General features: G+C 45.8%; 1 protein-coding gene across 6 annotated transcripts; it reads left to right on the top strand.

The window, feature by feature from the left end:
* The first annotated feature begins 8,147 nt into the window (after positions 1-8,147).
* LOC119308474 lies at positions 8,148-15,403 on the top strand. 6 transcript variants are annotated; one of them, XR_005150141.1, is made up of 7 exons: positions 8,148-8,779; positions 8,862-8,974; positions 9,401-9,497; positions 10,283-10,640; positions 11,298-12,981; positions 13,411-13,568; positions 15,351-15,403. XR_005150141.1 is itself a non-coding variant. In XM_037584604.1 (5 exons), exons 1-5 carry the CDS (start codon positions 8,592-8,594, stop codon positions 11,310-11,312), a joined length of 561 nt encoding a protein of 186 aa, XP_037440501.1. In that variant the 5' UTR covers positions 8,148-8,591; the 3' UTR covers positions 11,313-11,671. The 6 variants fall into 6 exon arrangements, 2 of the variants coding, with proteins under 2 accessions (XP_037440501.1, XP_037440502.1); XR_005150138.1 differs by lacking the exon at positions 15,351-15,403 and having other exon boundaries at positions 10,283-10,430; positions 10,585-10,640; positions 13,411-13,683; XR_005150140.1 differs by having other exon boundaries at positions 9,401-9,500; positions 10,283-12,981.
* The last annotated feature ends 2,219 nt before the right edge of the window (positions 15,404-17,622 follow it).

Raw genomic sequence — 17,622 nt, forward strand, 5'->3', positions numbered from 1 at the left:
GGGGCCTCCGAGTTCAGCACACGTTCAGCTCGATGACGATCTCCGACCTCCGATCCAGCAAAGCTCCGGAGATGAGTTCCGTCAGCACGACGGCGTGGTGACGATGATGATGTTCTACCGGCGCAGGGCTTCGCCTAAACTCCGCGACGATATGACCGAGGTGGAATATAGTGGAGGGGGCACCGCACACGACTAAGGAACGATCCGTAGATCAACTTGTGTGTCATGGGGTGCCCCCGTGCCCCCGTATATAAAGGAGCAAGGGGGAGGGGGCGGCCGGCCTAGGAGGAGGCGCACCAAGGGGAGTCCTACTCCCACCGGGAGTAGGACTCCCTCCTTCCTTGTTGGAGTAGGAGAAGGGGGAAAGAGGGGGAGAGGAGGAAGGAAAAGGGGGCCGCACCCCTTGTCCAATTCGGACTAGAGGGGGGCTGCGCGCCTACTTCCTTTCGGCCTCTCTCCTCTATTCCCGTATGGCCCAATAAGGCCCATATACTCCCCGGCGAATTCTCGTAACTCTCCGGTACTCCGAAAAATACCCGAATCACTCGGAACCTTTCCGGTCTCCGAATATAGTCGTCCAATATATCGATCTTTACGTCTCTACCATTTCGAGACTCCTCGTCATGTCCCCGATCTCGTCCGGGACTCCGAACTCCTTCGGCACATCAAAACTCATAAACTCATAATATAACTGTCATCGAAACCTTAAGCGTGCGGACCCTACGGGTTCGAGAACAATGTAGACATGACCTAGAACTATTCTCGGTCAATAACCAATAGCGGAACCTGGATGCTCATATTGGCTCCCACATATTCTACGAAGATCTTTATCGGTCAAACCGCATAACAACATACGTTGTTCCCTTTGTCATCGGTATGTTACTTGCCCGAGATTCGATCGTAGGTATCCAATACCTAGTTCAATCTCGTTACCGGCAAGTCTCTTTACTCGTTACGTAATGCATCATCCCGCAACTAACTCATTAGTCATATTGCTTGCAAGGCTTATAGCGATGTGCATTACCGAGAGGGCCCAGAGATACCTCTCCGACAATCGGAGTGACAAAACCTAATCTTGAAATACGCCAACCCAACATGTACCTTTGGAGACACCTGTAGTACTCCTTTATAATCACCCAGTTACGTTGTGACGTTTGGTAGCACCCAAAGTGTTCCTCCGATAAACGGGAGTTGCATAATCTCATAGTTACAGGAACATGTATAAGTCATGAAGAAAGCAATAGCAACATACTAAACGATCAAGTGCTAGGCTAACGGAATGGGTCATGTCAATCACATCATTCTCCTAATGATGTGATCCCGTTAATCAGATGACAACACATGTCTATGGTTAGGAAACATAACCATCTTTGATCAACAAGCTAGTCAAGTAGAGGCATACTAGTGACACTATATTTGTCTATGTATTCACACATGTATTATGTTTCCGGTTAATACAATTCTAGCATGAATAATAAACATTTATCATGATATAAGGAAATAAATAATAACTTTATTATTGCCTCTAGGGCATATTTCCTTCATTTCCTTCCCATCAGGCCCCACAGGTCCGACCTCGGCCATGTGGTTTGGGTCAGCCTCCGTGTACCGCGTCTTCACCATGGCCCAGGCCTCCCTGGCGCCTTGACGGTAGGCCGATATCTTCCATAATCGGAAGCTCCGCCGCGCTCCCTTCAGCTTCTCTGCAAGCTCTCGAAGGCCTTCGGGCATGAGACGGATGGCAACAAGGCCTGGGCGACGCCTTGCATTACCTGCCGAACTCGTTCGTGGAGTTGTGAGAGCTCGAGAAGAAGGTCACCCGTAGAACCGGGCATTTCCTCTGCAGGTCGACCTGTCAGCATACCTACAGACATAACTCTGTTAATCGACTTCCTCGCCAAACTCTTTTTCAAAAAGTTCGTTCAAGCACTTACTAAAAATGCCGCGTCGAAGCCGTCGATTCTCCTTCACGGAGTCCGACAGCTGAGCACGAACATCCTTTAGTTCCTCGCCCAGCTGGGTGTTTGCATCTTGGAGATTATTCTTCTCTTGCCTCACCCTCGCAAGCATGCTCTCGCCGGCCTTTAACCGGCGCAAGAGTTGTTGCTTGTCCAGATCCACTCCGGCGCCATCTGCAATGTTCTTGTCAGATTTGCACACATGCCGCACTTCACAAACATACTTATCCTTTGAAGCATATATTACTAGAGGGGGTCTCCTTGGCCTCCCCTGCCGCGGCTAGTGCGGCCTCAAGTTGGGCTTTGCATTCTTCCAGCTCCTGGGACAGTTGGGTATTCTTTTTTGTAAGATCCCGCATAACAAATGATCCTTAAATCAGTTATTCTAACTGTTTCAAGTCTCGGGGGCTAGTGACATATGTAACCATCAAATTTTCTCACCCGTATGTCTTTTACATACTGCTCTGTGGCTCTGGCTAGACCATTTTGAGCGGCACGGAGGTACGCATCTCCCGTATTGAAGGCATCCAATGCCTCTTGGGAGAAACAAGCGTCACGAAGAATTGACCGGCGACGCCTGTGGTTCATGGCACTCTCCACCTCGGAATTGGTGGCAGACAGCCCGTCCGCATCCTCTGTCGGAGGAGCGTCCGGTGCGCGCCTCGTGTTCTCCTCCACTTCCGGACCCGGCCTTGGAGCCTGGTCGGTGGAGGCGCGATTGGCAATCTCTCCGGATATAGTCCGGCGAGCGCTCTTTTTCCTGAAAAAAGCACAAGCGTTAGTATGCCTTGAGGGAATAAAGCCTGGGAATAAAATGGCGCGTCGTACCGTTGCGCCAGCGTCTCAATCCGGACCGCACTTCTTTTTCAGCCTGCTGGGCCTTAATGCCCCTTGTTGGCTAGCCGCCGCAGGCTCGGCCCTCCGCCTCAAGGACTTCCCATGCAAAAACGCCATTGGTATACGGTGATAAAAAATAAGCACGGGAGGATCATCTTAAAAGTACTGGGACTTCGGTCTCGGTTACTTGTGAGGCTGGAAGTAGTCCGGGATAGTCAGCCGTAATGGCCACTAAGGTGTTGTCCTTGCTCAATTGATGAAACACCCCATCGATCAGCTCCACACATAAGTCCGGGTCCTCTTCGGAGTCCGGGTCGAAGGACCGTTCCGGGTCCTCGGGTTGTGGAGGAGGGCTGTTTATCTCCTTTATAGCCTGGCGTAGCTCCTACGTTGGAATTGCTAGACTAAATACTTAACTGTGGGAATATGAAACGGATGGGCAAGTGAAAGTGTTCACTTACCCAGCTTGGAGGATTGCATATAGAAAATCCGCCCCATGGGTTGACGCGGAGGAATTCCTCCTCTTCTCCCTTGTACAAGGCGGACAAGATCTTTATTAGAGCGGCAGCTGATTCCGGCCCCTTACGGCCGCACCGGGTGGCGTCGTCCTCCCCGTTGAAATCCCACATGGGGTGGCCTCTATACTGAAGCGGCTGCACCCCCCGCATAATGCATGTGGCCATGACCTCGATCGTGGTCAGTCCGAAATGAGCTAAGAACCTTATCCGGCTCATCAGGTAAAGGACGTCCCTATCATTTTCCTTCTGAGGGCTCCGTGGACGCCAGCTTAGGCGCTTCTTCAAAGGAGCATATCGAACTCAGGGAGGCCGATCTATACAGGGTCCGGCAGGGGGACGTCTTCTATATAAAACCATTCTGAAGGCCACTCTTCGGACGCCTTCTTTGGGGTTCCGGATAGATATCCGGTCTCGGCGATGCACCATAGTTCGGCTCCGCCCACTTGATATATCGACCCCTCCTGAGAACGGGGCACAAGGCAGAACAGCTTCTTCCACAGCGCGAAATGAGCCTCGACGCCCAAAAACAGCTCGCAAAGGGCTACGAAGCCCGCAATATGCAATATGGAGGCAGGCGTAAGGCTGTGCAACTGGAGGCCGTAGAACTCCAGGAGCCCCCGAAGAAACGGATGAATTGGAAATCCGAGCCCTCTTATCAAATAAGGGACAAGGCATACCCGCTCTCCTTTGGAGGGATTGGGGACACTCTCCGTTTGCTCTCCACCATTATAGGTGGCGAGCCCGGCTCGAACCGGGACCATGTAGGCTGGGGGGAGTAACCCCTTGGCTTGGAGCGCCACTAGCTCGTTGTGCGGGACGGAACATCTCTCCCAATCTCCAGGACGAGGGCTGGGGGGCGAGAAGAGGAGCTGCGTCGACTGGCCATGATGGACTGGATCTCAGTCGAATGCGCTCCGATGAATGCTCGCGGAGGGAAGATGGTGTGATTTGGATCTAAACCCCCGTCTCTTTTATGGGCGGCTCACTTACGCAGCTAGGGGGTAAATTAAAAAACTCCCTAGCTTTTCGCATTCGTTTGACACGTGGAAGATGACCATTATTGGGCACAAAAGCCAAGGAGCGCAACATACACCAGAAGCCGGACACTATTCGACAGGTATATGGAATTTGGAGAAGAACCCGCCTTCCAATGCCGAAGACAAATTCGCGCGCTGGACTCATCGTCATTGAAGCCTGGTTCGGGGGCTACTGAGGGAGTCCCGGATTAGGGGGTGTCCGGATAGCCGGACTATGACCTTTGGCCGGACTCCTGGACTATGAAGATATAAGATTGAAGACTTCGTCCCGTGTCCGGATGGGACTTTCCTTGGTGTGGAAGGCAAGCTTGGCGATACGAATATGTAGATCTCCTCCCATTGTAACCGATTCTGTGTAACCCTAGCCCTCTCCGGTGTCTAAGGGTTTTAGTCCGTAGGACGAACAACAATCATACCATAGGCTAGCTTCTAGGGTTTAGTCTCTCTGATCTCGTGGTAGATCTACTCTTGTATTACCCATATCATCAATATTAATCAAGCAGGAGTAGGGTTTTACCTCCGTCGAGAGGGCCCGAACCTGGGTAAAAACATCGTCTCCCTTGTCTCCTGTTACCATCCGCCTAGACGCACAGTTCGGGACCCCCTACCCGAGATCCGACGGTTTTGACACCGACAGTAATTTTCACCCGTTCAAATAGAAACCATGTCGGCCTTGATGATTTACGATCGTATACGACAATTTTGCAGCAGAGTCGAACTCAATCCGGTTGATCTGGCGACCGCGACAGCGCACAGACGCAGCGACCCCACGGTGGGCGCGAAATATGGTGGATTTTTCACGACATATGTCCTAATGTGAGGACTTGTCATGAGGCCAACGCAACTAGGTAATAGCCTGAATAGGGTTGATCGGAATCGAGAGACGCGAGGCGGGTTAACACACAAGACAAGAATTTAGACAGCTTTGGGCCCCGGGAAACGTCATCCGGTAATAACCCTACATGCTATTTGTGGCTAGGTCTTATTATGCTCATGAGGGAGTCGCCGCATAAACCAGCTCTCCTCTAGTTGTGTCTAGCCCTAGAGATTATTCAGCCTGTCCCCTTGGGGTGCCCTGCCCCTCCTTATATAAGTTGAAGGGGCGGGTTACATGACTAGCCTAGTAGGATTAGGATTACTCTATTACAAATGTAGTCCTAGTCTTGTTTCCTTTGTAATGGAATATTCCTTACGCTTTCCTCTTAAGCCGGCCCACCATAACATGAGCCGGCCTTCTGGGCCTTGGGCCTTGTCGTCCGTCTGACCCGCCCGTCGGGTCACCAATGAGTTGCAATGTTCGGGCGGGTTGCCCGTAAACCGCCAGGTCCAGGTGAGTCGCCAGTGAGTCGCCAAGCTCCAGCCAGGTCATACATCCGGCGAGTTACACCGCGGGGTATATCCCCGACATATACTAAAGTTTAGTTTGAGTTTTTGCTTTCTTTACTTTCGTGTGGCAATAAAAAGAAAGGAAATAAATAAAAGGAAAGGAAATTTTAACATATAGGCGAAGTATCCAGTGAAAATAGGTACTCAGTGAAAATCTGAAAATTCACACATGGTCCATCGGATATATAATGAACGGCACCGATCAAAGGTGGGATCTCTAACTATCCACTTAAACACAATTAGCGATAACCCCTGTTCTCTCGGTGATTAACCAATATCATGTGGGGGATTGCCTTGCCCAACTCCAATCTAACTCTTCCCTGGCCGATCCATAGGGCTGCTTCCGCGGGGAACGCCACGGCGATTTCGAGCCTTCCTGCAGCCGCAAGGCCCGAGGCGGGGCGGACAGAACCGGCGGCGAAACGGGCACGCAGCGCATCAGAGCTCTCATCGGCAGGCAGGGCTCCCAAGGACTTGAGGCGAGGACGCCGCCCCGGCGGAAGGCAAGGTTATCCGCGACGTCCGCCCCGGCAGCTTCGCCGACGACGCACACCGTGTAGCGGAGGAGTGGGACTGCATAGGTGACACGCACGCGACAGACCAGCCGCAGTGGTGAAACTGAGCGGCCTGGTGTTTCCAGTGCATCCGAGATGCTGCGCCACGATGACAGTGGTCGGCGGGTGTGACCTGCAGGGTAGCCGCGTCCATCACAGTAGCGTCCAAATGCGTCGACCTCGACCGGCGACACGCGGACGCGGGCTGCCCCATGCTATGCTTTTCTCTGAAAATTTGTAGCTCAACTATATAGTTCTCTGAAGAAACGTCCGCACAACCTCTGTTATTTCAGAAAATGTACCTAAACATGCTGAAGCTTTTGCATTGAAATTTGCTATATTGTTAGTGTTGGAGTTGTGCAACTCTCCTGTGGTGATTGTTCGGTGGCATCTCGTTGGAAATTGTGTCATGAACTCAAGAGATATCAAAGTGATGTGTAGTCGCTTGCCTAACTGAATGTTCCAGCTCGCTGGAACCAAATTTTACTGTAACACAGTGTACGAGTTAGCTGCGACAATCACAGTAGCATCCAGATGCGTCAACCTCGAACGGCAACACGCGGACGCATGCTGCCCCATGCTACGCTTTTCTCTGAAAAATTGTAGCCAACTATACAGTTCTCAGAAGAAACGTCCGCACAACCTCTCTTATTTCAGAAAATGTACCTGAACATGCTAGCTCGATCATAAGAGTTGTGCAATGTTTGGCTGGGGCTTGTCCCTCTGTTTGTTTCTAAACTTGCTTGTAAAGACTGTAATTTGGGCCCATGTACATGTGTCTAGCTACAAAAAGATTAAGATTGATTGGGTGGTGGGCTCGTTGCAAAAATCTCTGTGTAGGAGGCAAAAGAATATGAATACAGAACTTCAGAATTCTTGCACAGTTTCAGCTTGATAAAATGTTGGCATGAAGCCCATAAACTAACATCTTTGTAGAGTTTTGCACGGTTCAACTTGATAAAATATTGGCACAATGTCAATTGACAAATCACGCAACACATGAACTTTATCAATGTAGTTCACCAAAACAAGCAACTAGCAATGTTTCTCTACAGATAAAGAAAATTCAGTAGCAGGTAACAAAAGGAGTTCTGAAAGAACGACATTGAAGCTCTCAACGGAGGCCCTTTCACGACCGACGGCGTTGAGTACTCTGAAGATTGAGATGCAACCGACGAAGGGTGAGCAGCCAATGGAGACCTGTCACGACAGACGGAGGAAAGGTGATGGCTTCAGTCGCCACCGGCCGAGGATGAGTTGTAGCCGATTTAGGGCCCGTCGCTGCCGTCGGAGGGAAGGACATAACTCGAGTCGCCACCGGCGGAGGATGAGCCGCAGCGGACAGAGGGCCTGTTGCTGCCATCGGAGGGGCCGTCGTTGCCGTCGAAAGGCAAGGGCTCACGGCCGCCGAAACGTGATTCACGTTAAGATTGAAACGTAAACCACCTTGATGGTGAACAAGCCAGGGGGTTCTCTGCTAACTGTGTTTAAGTGGATCATTAGAGATCCCACCTTTGATCAGTGCCGTTCGTTATATATCTGATGGACCACGTGAGAATTTTTAGATTTTCACTGAGGACCTATTTTCACTTGATACTTCGCCTAACATATAAAGAGGCTAGCCAACTTGCCTCCACAAAGCTCCCTCGATTGGGCCTTCGTCGGCCATCGGATCTGACTTTCTAGCATGTCTGGACCGTCAGATCTTCACCTTGCGGACAAACCCGATTTTCACCTCGCAGTTGTTTTAGTTGTCCAATGACGAGTGGGCTCACGTCGGGCGCTCGTTGGCTGGGTTGGCTGTTTCCGGGTGCACCAGGTTTTGCCCAATGAGCTCGGCGCGCTCTGCACCCAATCGCCTGCTTCTCGCCCCACGCCCACCCCACCCGCCAAACAAACCCTAGCGCCCTTTCTCCTTCCCCTCCATCCCGACGAGCCGCCACACCCCTCCCTCCCTCATCCTCTCCTCACCTGCAGCCGCCGGCCTTGTCTCTCCACTCGCCTCCTCTCCTCTACCACGTCGTCATCGATCCACCGCCGGCCTTCTCCTCTGCTTACCTCCTCCTGTTCTCTTCCATGTCGCCGTCGATCCAGATCGGCCGTATCGTCATGGGGGAGCAGCGCCGGCAGGGTCTTCGCGGTGCGGATGGGGGGTAGATGTGACAACAAGGGGAAGGAGGAGGCCGGTGAGGAAGGCAAGCAATAGCGGGTGGGGCTAAGGGGCAGGGTGAGGCCTCGCGCACCTGCTGGCGGCCGACGGATTGACTTGTCGCGCCACCACGTCGTCGCCTCCTCTGCGCCATGAGGTGCCACCTCTGCCTCCACCCCCCACCGGGAAAGGAGCTCGAGGTGAACAGGCAGTGTGGGAAGGCGAGAGGAAGCATGAGCTCATCTCTCCTCCAATGGATGTCTCGTGCATCTGGAGTACAAGGAGAACAACACGTGCCTGTTGGAGGTGGCTCGAGCGATGCAGGCCAGTGGCGAACTAGGTGCTCCACTCTTTCTCTCCCTCACTTCCTCACTCATATTTTACTTTGCTCATATTTGTATTTTTAAACTTGAGGTGTGCAGATCTGACATAGAAGACCACATTCCTCAGGGATCCCAAAATATATTAGACAATATGGTAGTCCAATGCTGTTTTGAAGTATATATTGGCACTATGCTGAAAAAGGACATGACAGGTGAAGTTTTATTATCTATCCTGGTAGATAATCCAAAGAAGATATGTTTTACTCACCAATTTATATGCCTAACTATGCTGCTATTGTTACTATTTTCTTAATGGATGCTCCTAAAATTGTTTCGGTGCTCTTCTACCAAGATTGACAAAATGAGTGTTCTGCTAAAGTAAAAGTCATAAGACTGAAATAACATGGGTCAGCCTTTGTATGTCTGCCAGTGCTACAAATTATTTGAATGAAAGATCTAAAAATACACACCACATCGTATGTCCACAGTTGTGATGATGATAGGTGCAGAGTTTTGGCCTGTTCATTACATTAATTTGAAAGCTTGTGTTCTTTTCAGCTTACATTATGTAGCATCTCTACTGTAGGTTTGTAAGTAGCTTTCTCCTTTATCTGATGGAAATCATAATTGTTTTATAGGAAGTGAAGACGGCCAGTCATCGCGCCATATTCCCGTGAGCTCCATTCATATTACTATATGCTTAAAACGTCGTGCTCTCCTTATCTACATCATGTGGTAGTAGTATTTACTTGCCATTCATGCATCTTGTTCCATCATGTCAGTCACGTCTTATATATCGTGCTTAACTGATTTGCTCGGTTCCTCTGCTATGCTTTTCTGTCGTGTTTCTCGAACATTCTTGGTTACTATAGATTATCATGCCATCTTGCTGCAATGCATTCAAACCTGCAAATATCTTTGTAAATAGAATTATGTGCCCAGACATTTGATTGTGCTTACATGTTTCCAAATGGGGCCTCTCTTCGTACATAATTGAACATGGGGTTGAACCCATGGTCACATCATATTGTGAGACATGTCTGAAACGTCTAAGCTGGGAAATCAGGTCGATTTATCTGACTACTGAAAATGAGCATCCGAATATCTACAGAACTTATCCACTTCTAAATATCAATTTAAAAAATCCACCATGTACCATGATCAATTGAATAGTCTTGCTTAAGTTTATGTTACCTCTGTATGCTAAATGAATGTTCACTTGTGTTCAAATTTCAAGGAAGTGTGCTTCACGCTTCTGTTTCTGCAATATGATTTAGAGTATATGATTTCATTTTCCTACTTTCCCAGTTATAAATTTATTGGCATCAAAGTAGAGCTTCAGGTTTATGGTTCAGTATATCATTGCAAAGTAGTTTATGGCTCAGTATATCACTACAGGTTTCTTACACCATCAAATTTCAATGTTTTTGTATTTTTGTCAATTGAAGCATGTTCTTCGACTAAAAAATAGCAGAGATTTCTTTTCTTATCAATTCTAATCCCTTTTTGATACATTGCAGGTTTGCTATCAAACTCTCGAAAAGGCAAAACAACTTTACTCTGTTTTTTGGAGAACCTTCCTATAGAGTAACTCGACAGAAACAAATATGCGATCAAGGATATATTCGACAGATTTTCACGCAAAACATGGAGAATATTTTTTTGCAGGTTCGTTGCTTGCTTTATTGTTTTCTTACTTTTCGTTCTTCAAGACAATATCTTCCTAGCATTACTCTATAAATTTAAATCCATCTTTTTGTTCTTTGGATTATCATGGCGTACTCGTCCTGTCTAATCCAAGAAAGGGCCTTCATGTTTGCAGATAGTTTGGTGCTCTCATGGTTATTTTGTAGTGATTTTCCTCCTGTTCATTACTTGGTAACCATCTACTGCAGCTCAGCTATTGTCCAGTTGCTGACCTTATGATGAGTGATTGATGGTGCATGTTTTCCTATTAGTTTCTTTCTATGCCAATGTCTGAATTTTATCTTGCCGTTTTGCATTTCTCCAGGCCTTTCATTCTCACTGTGATTTCCCGAGTTGCGCTATTAGTAGGCATCCATTTTCTAATAAAAATTTGGCAGTCAACTTGAACGAGTCATTTATCTAGCTACAGCAACCTTCCTTGCTTTTGTAGTCAACTTGAACTAGTCTATACCTGCCAAATATTTACACTTTAGTATAGCCACAAAGTCAGATGATCGTCCCATGTTGGTTAGCCGTGATAAATCAAATTTCTAGAGTAGCAGATGATTTGTGTCAGGTTTCTTTTAGAGATTGAAATATGTCTTGACTCTAAAATAAGTAGTACATCGTCCAGTTCTGCATAGGTGAAAGCATAATATCTAAAACTGGACGGCCTTCTAAAGCTTTGAAACTACTATTTGTTGTGTAATCTGTATCCCCTTTTCATACTCTATATATGATTTCTACATACTAGGAAAAAATGCGTGAGAACGATGGCATAGAGGATGCGAATTGCACTCAAATATATGCAGGTTTCTTGCCAAACTAACTGCCACTATTTTATTTCAGGTGCTTCTTCTGTAACTTGGTGTATTTTGCTGGCTCTTCTCATTTCCTGGCGAACTTTTTAGTCTGTACAGTCGAATCGTTGGAAGTTGTTTTCTATTATCTATAGAGGTTTTATCCAAACTATTAGCTGCCTGACTTGCTTTTTTGAAATACACCGTCCTGATAGACCAAGTGGACCCACAAATTTCCATGGGATTTTAGAAAAATATATGTGAATTTGCATACATTTTATAAATTTCTATCTTTTCTTATCCATGCTTCCGCATAGATATATAGCAGGCTTAACAAAAATGAATGTCTGATTGTGTTCAAATTTCAAGGAAGTGTGCTTCATGCTTCTCTTTCTGCAATATGTTTCAGAGTATATGACTTAATTTTCCTACTTTCCCAGTTACAATAATGTACTTCATTCTTAGCTTTGCTTTGGGAAAAATAGGTATGCAGGTTATCGAAAGCTCCATTTTTCTCCATTATATAGATCATATAGCTTTGTGATCGAAGTAAACCTGAGAATGGTTTGGATTGGAACCGCAGTTTCAATTTGGTTTCTCTATCGGACGGTCTTTGGATGGGTTTAAATGGGCTGAGCCTCTAATATAATCTGGTTTGGTTTGGGCTTTAGGTATAATGGATTAATCTGGTTCAATTTGGACACGTATAAATCGGTCTCAAACAGTTTCAACTCGGAGATAGAGACCGGTCTGTCGACCAAAACTGTACGAGACGAACGCCTCCAGCCTCGACGGTCATTGCCATGCCATGCGGGGGCCGCCGGGCCGTCGGCCGTCGCCGCCACCGGCTGGAGCTCCGACTGCCAGCTTATCTTTCCTCCAGTTTTCTGACCCTTGAAGCTGCCTGATTTAATTTTCCTCTAACGTCCCAAGGCTCTAGTCGTCGCCGCCGCCATCGAGCTCGAGTCTGTCTCCGTCGCCGAGTCGCCGCCGTTGGTTTCGACTTTAGAGTCATCTCCATCGCTGCGGGTTTCCGTCTCCTCGTCGAGGTCCAGAGCTCCGCCTACAGGTCCTACCTCCCCGGTGTTTCCTTCACCGCTTCCTGTAGAAAGATTGCTAGATGGCTAGATGCAATTCAGGCACCTGCGTATATGGACTTGTCCACGGTTTCAATATATGGATTCAGTCCAAAAATGGCACCGGTTTTGGATTGGGTTGGGTAAGAAACAACTACAGATTGGTTTGGTTTGGATTCAATAAGAATTTTGTTGGATCGGGTTGGTTTGGATGCTGCCTGTGTAGTCACCTGGTTTGGGCTGGCTTTAGTCTGGATGATAAACTATTCACAGGCTTAGATCGAAGGTAGGTTGTCACATATGGGATGTTGCTTGTGAAAGTTATATACAACCATGAGTCCCTGACAGAATAATCGCAGCTCATGTTACTAGGATCAAGGAACCTCGGCCATTTTTCTGAAACATGTCGCAGCTCATGGTCCTACTTTCCCATCTACACTACTATGTACTTCATTCTTACCTTTGCTTTTGGAAGTTACATTGCTTTCTTTTCCCTCATAAACTTGCTAACGATATTGGCGAAGTAATCCCCACTTCAGATTTCCCATTGAATAAATAACCAATTTAGTTTGTTCAAAAATTATAGGTCAAGATCCATAAATAGGAGCAAGGCATCACACCAGCTCTTAGAAGAAAAGGATATGAAGACAATGAACTGTAATTTATCACAATCTCTCTAAAACATGCCTACCTATTACCAGTCCGTTGCTTGTTTTTGTATTAGGAAGTATGACCCAGTCATATATATTTACATTTGTTTAGTTATGGTTTGTATGCATGAAAATACCTTTTTAATCGAGCTTCAAAATTCTTATGTGCAGTGAAATTGTATCTAGCACTTTGTAAAGAACAAATGAAACACATTTCAAATAACTCTTCAGTCTAAATTGACACGTTGTGCCATTAGACATCATAATCATAAATGGTTGCTAAAGAGTTTGAATTGGTAAAGTAGTTGCATCTGCTGTTTCAAATCTGGACTGTTCCTCCATGGTAAAACATAATTTAATTTTTAAAACACTTTGTGTTTGAAATGGACATTGTGGTGTTTGGTGTAATGGGCCATATGTGTAACCATGCATGCAGAGAAATCCGGAATAATAGGACAAGAGAAATCTCACCAGTTGAGTATGCGTCTCTCGCCCAAATGAGGAGCTGAGGAAGAAACGGGGATAAATAAGCATGATGGATGCTGGCGCGACTCCGAACGGGCCACACAAAGAATTGTTTCTGGACCGAGCTAGGTAGCATATATACCTTTCAAATACCTATGCTTTCATATACAAACATGTTTGTTTTTCAAACTCAGATTTCGCATGGTGATAACCATATTTTTAACTAAAAAAATGCTTCCTTATAGTTGGTCTATGGATGTTATAGAAATATGATTTTTTAACTCAGATTTATCAGCATGATAAACATATTTTCAATATAGCATGACTGTAACACATGGTCTTTATATTACCAATATCGAATATGTTCTTCCAAAATGAAACTATTTTTATCGATAACATGGCTTTAGTGGGTCTCTGCACCATTTGGCGCAACGGGTCAATTAGTAAATCAAAAAGATCATATGCTAATCTTATGGTAGGTGATTGACACCACATAAGGAAAAGTATAAGTAGAAAATTTTATTAGAGATTGACAAACATGGCATTAGTCAATGATGCAACTCATGAAAGAATTAATAAGGGAAGAGATGGCATTAGTCAATGATGCAACTCATGAAAGAATTAATAAGGGAAGAGAAGATTCACATATAAATATACTATCCTAGAAATCTTTTGTGATTGTGAGCCCCATCAAAATATTATATGCCAAAATTGTTGATGTTGGACAACGAAGACAACCTAATGATTTATGTTTGTTCATATCCACATAGAAGTTATATTGTCATAGATCCTTCAACATGTGGTGCTTTCTCTTTATCTTTGCTAGCAAAAAATTCCGCACTAAGTAGAGATACTACTTGTGTATCCAAAAACCCTCAAACCCAAATCTTATTTTCAAGAGTCCACTATACCTACCTAGGGATCGAGCAATATCCCTCAAGTAAGTTGTCATCGGTGCAATAAGGCAATAAAAATTGCTTCTAAAAGTGTGATATCATTTAGTGTAAGAGAAAATTGAGTGTTGTACGAACTTGTGATGGTGAAGAATAAAAGCGACAGACTACATAATAAAGGTCGCTATAACAAGGGGTAATACAACGTGACGTTCTTTTGCACTAAGGGGTTGAGTATACAAACAAATAAGCGCATGACAACCTCTGTTTCCCTCTGTGAAGGGCCTATCTTTTACTTTTATGTATGTACTTTTATGCAAAGAGTCAAAAGTTTTTCCCTCTATTCCTTTTTATTTTCTCCTTTGGCAAGCATCATGTGGTGAGGAAATATCTAGGCACATATGTCTAGTTGAGTATGGGTAGCATTAGTTATTATTGTTGACATCACCCTCGAGGTCAATACGTTGGGAGGCGAAACTATAAGCCCCTATCTTTCTATGTGTCCGGTTGAAACGTTTTGCTCATGGGTATGTGGTTAGTGTTAGCAATCATAGAAGACTATATGATGGTTGAGTATGTGGACTTGCCTAAAGGTTCCGACACGTGACCCTTCCTGAAAAGATGATGAATTGTAGTTGCAAAGTTGACTGAGAACATAGTTTGTTGGTTTCTAATAGAGTTTTTGCTTTATACTTCGATAGTGTGATGAATTGTCACTTATTCATGAGAAGTCTATGGTAAAAGTTCTATGATAAGATTCTTATGTTTAAGTTTGTTGTTGTTATAATAAAGAACATGATGCTTCTATGTACGTATTTTGTTTTTATCGACGCCGCTCTCTCTATGCATGTGGACATGTTTTTCGACTTTGGTTTTCGCTTGAGGACAAGCGAGGTCTAAGCTTGGGGAGTTGATCTGTTCATTTTGCATCATGTTTTCCTACTGTTATTTATGATTTTTTATGCATAATAATGCTTTTTGGAGTAATTCTAATGCCTTTTCTCTCATAATTTGCAAGGTACACACAAAGAGGGAGAATTCCGGTAGCTGGAAATCTGGACCTGAAAAAGCTACGTCAGGCTACCTATTCTGCAAAACTCCAAACAAGCTGAAACTCCACAGAGATTTTTTATGGAATATTTGATGAATATTGGAGCAAATAAGTACCAAGGGAGGCCCACCAGGTGGGCACTGTTGGGGAACGCATTATTTCAAAATTTTACCTATGATCACGCAAGATCTATCTAGGAGATGCATACCAACGAGACGGGAGAGTGTGTCCACGTACCCTCGTAGACTGAAAGCGGAAGCGTTTAGTAATGCGGTTGATGTAATCGAACGTCTTCATGATCCAACCGATCTAAGTACCGAACGTACGACACCTCCGTGTTCAGCACATGTTCAGCATGATAACGTCCCTCGAGCTCTTGATCCAGTTGAGGCAGAGGGAGAGTTTTTTCAATACAATGGCGTGGTGACTGTGATGATGAAGTTACCAGCGCAGGGCTTTGCCTAAGCACTACGACGAAATGACCGAGGTGTGTAACTGTGGAGGGGGGAACAACACACGACTAAGAGAAGACTTGGTGTGCCGTTGGGGTGCCCGCTCCCACGTATATAAAGGAGGGGGAAAGAGGAGGCCGGCCCAAGGGGGGCGCGCCATAGGGGGGAGTCCTGCTTGGACTCCCGGTCCAAGTAGGATTCGCCCCCCCCCTTTCGATTCCAACTAGGAGGGAAGGAGAGGGAGAGGGGAAGGAAGGGAGGGCCGCGCCCCCTCCCCCTAGTCCAATTCGAACTGCCCTTGGGGGGCGCGCTCCACCTTGTGTCCCCCTCTCTTCTTCTCCCTTATGGCCCATTAAGGCCCATAACTTCCCGGGGGGTTCTGGTAACCCCCAGTACTCCCAAAATCACTTGAAACATCCCGAACCACTCTGGTGTCCGAATGTGACCTTCCAATATATTAATCTTTACCTCTCGACCATTTCGAAACTCCTCGTCATGTCCGTGATCTCATTCGGGACTCTGAACAAACTTCGGTTCATCAAATCACATAACTCATAATACAAATCGTCATCGAACGTTAAGCGTGCGGACCCTACGGGTTCGAGAACTATGTAGACATGGCCGAGACACATCTCTAGTCAATAACCAATAGCGGTACCTGGATGCTCATATTGGTTCCAACATATTCTACGAAGATCTTTATCGATCAAACAACATAACAACATACCTTGTTCCCTTTGTCATCGGTATGTTACTTGCCCGAGATTCGATCGTGGTATCTTCATACCTAGTTCAATCTCGTTACCGGCAAGTCTCTTTACTCGTTCCGTAATGCATCATCCCGTAACTAACTCATTAGTCACATTGCTTGCAAGGCTCATAATGATGTGCATTACCGAGAGGGCCCAAAGATACCTCTCCGATACACGGAGTGACAAATCCTAATCTCGATCTATGCCAACTCAACAAACACCATCGGAGACACCTGTAGAGCATCTTTATAATCACCCAGTTACGTTGTGACGTTTGATAGCACACAGGTGTTCCTGCGGTATTTGGGAGTTGCATAATCTCATAGTCCAAGGAACATGTATAAGTCACGATGAAAGCAATAGCAGTAAAACTAAACAATCATTATGCTAAGATAACAGATGGGTCTTGTCCATCACATCATTCTCTAATGATGTGATCCCGTTCATCAAATGAAAACACATGTCTATGGCTAGGAAACTTAACCATCTTTGATTAACGAGCTAGTCAAGTAGAGGCATACTAGGGACACTCTGTTTGTCTATGTATTCACACATGTACTAAGTTTCCGGTTAATACAATTCTAGCATGAATAATAAAAATTTATCATGATATAAGGAAATATGAATAACAACTTTATTATTGCTTCTAGGGCATATTTCCTTCAGTCTCCCACTTGCTCAGAGTCAATAATCTAGATTACATAGTAATGATTCTAACACCCATGGAGTCTTGGTGTTGATCATATTTTGCTCGTGAGAGAGGCTTAGTCAACGGGTCTGCAACATTCAGATCCGTATGTATCTTGCAAATCTCTATGTCTCCCTCCTTGACTTGGTCGCGGATGGAATTGAAGCATCTCTTTATGTGTTTGGTTCTCTTGTGAAATCTGGATTCCTTCGGCAAGGCAATTTCTCCAGTATTGTCATAAAAGATTTTTATTGGACACGATGCACTAGGTATTACACCTAGATAGGATATGAACTCCTTCATCCAGACTCCGTAACTACACAGTACGTGGGTGACACATGTCGCGA

This window comes from Triticum dicoccoides, chromosome 5B (genome assembly GCF_002162155.2).
Source record: "Triticum dicoccoides isolate Atlit2015 ecotype Zavitan chromosome 5B, WEW_v2.0, whole genome shotgun sequence".
Lineage (NCBI taxonomy): Eukaryota > Viridiplantae > Streptophyta > Magnoliopsida > Poales > Poaceae > Triticum > Triticum dicoccoides.

What these genes read in the sequence shown, in the direction of transcription:
- LOC119308474 (XM_037584604.1), top strand. Translation starts at nt 8,592, where the DNA reads ATGAGGTGCCACCTCTGCCTCCACCCCCCACCGGGAAAGGAGCTCGAG. An exon ending in GCAGGCCAGTGGCGAACTAG is followed by an intron (nt 8,780 to 8,861) that starts GTGCTCCACTCT and finishes TGAGGTGTGCAG; the next exon opens with ATCTGACATAGAAGACCACA. An exon ending in GCTGAAAAAGGACATGACAG is followed by an intron (nt 8,975 to 9,400) that starts GTGAAGTTTTAT and finishes ATTGTTTTATAG; the next exon opens with GAAGTGAAGACGGCCAGTCA.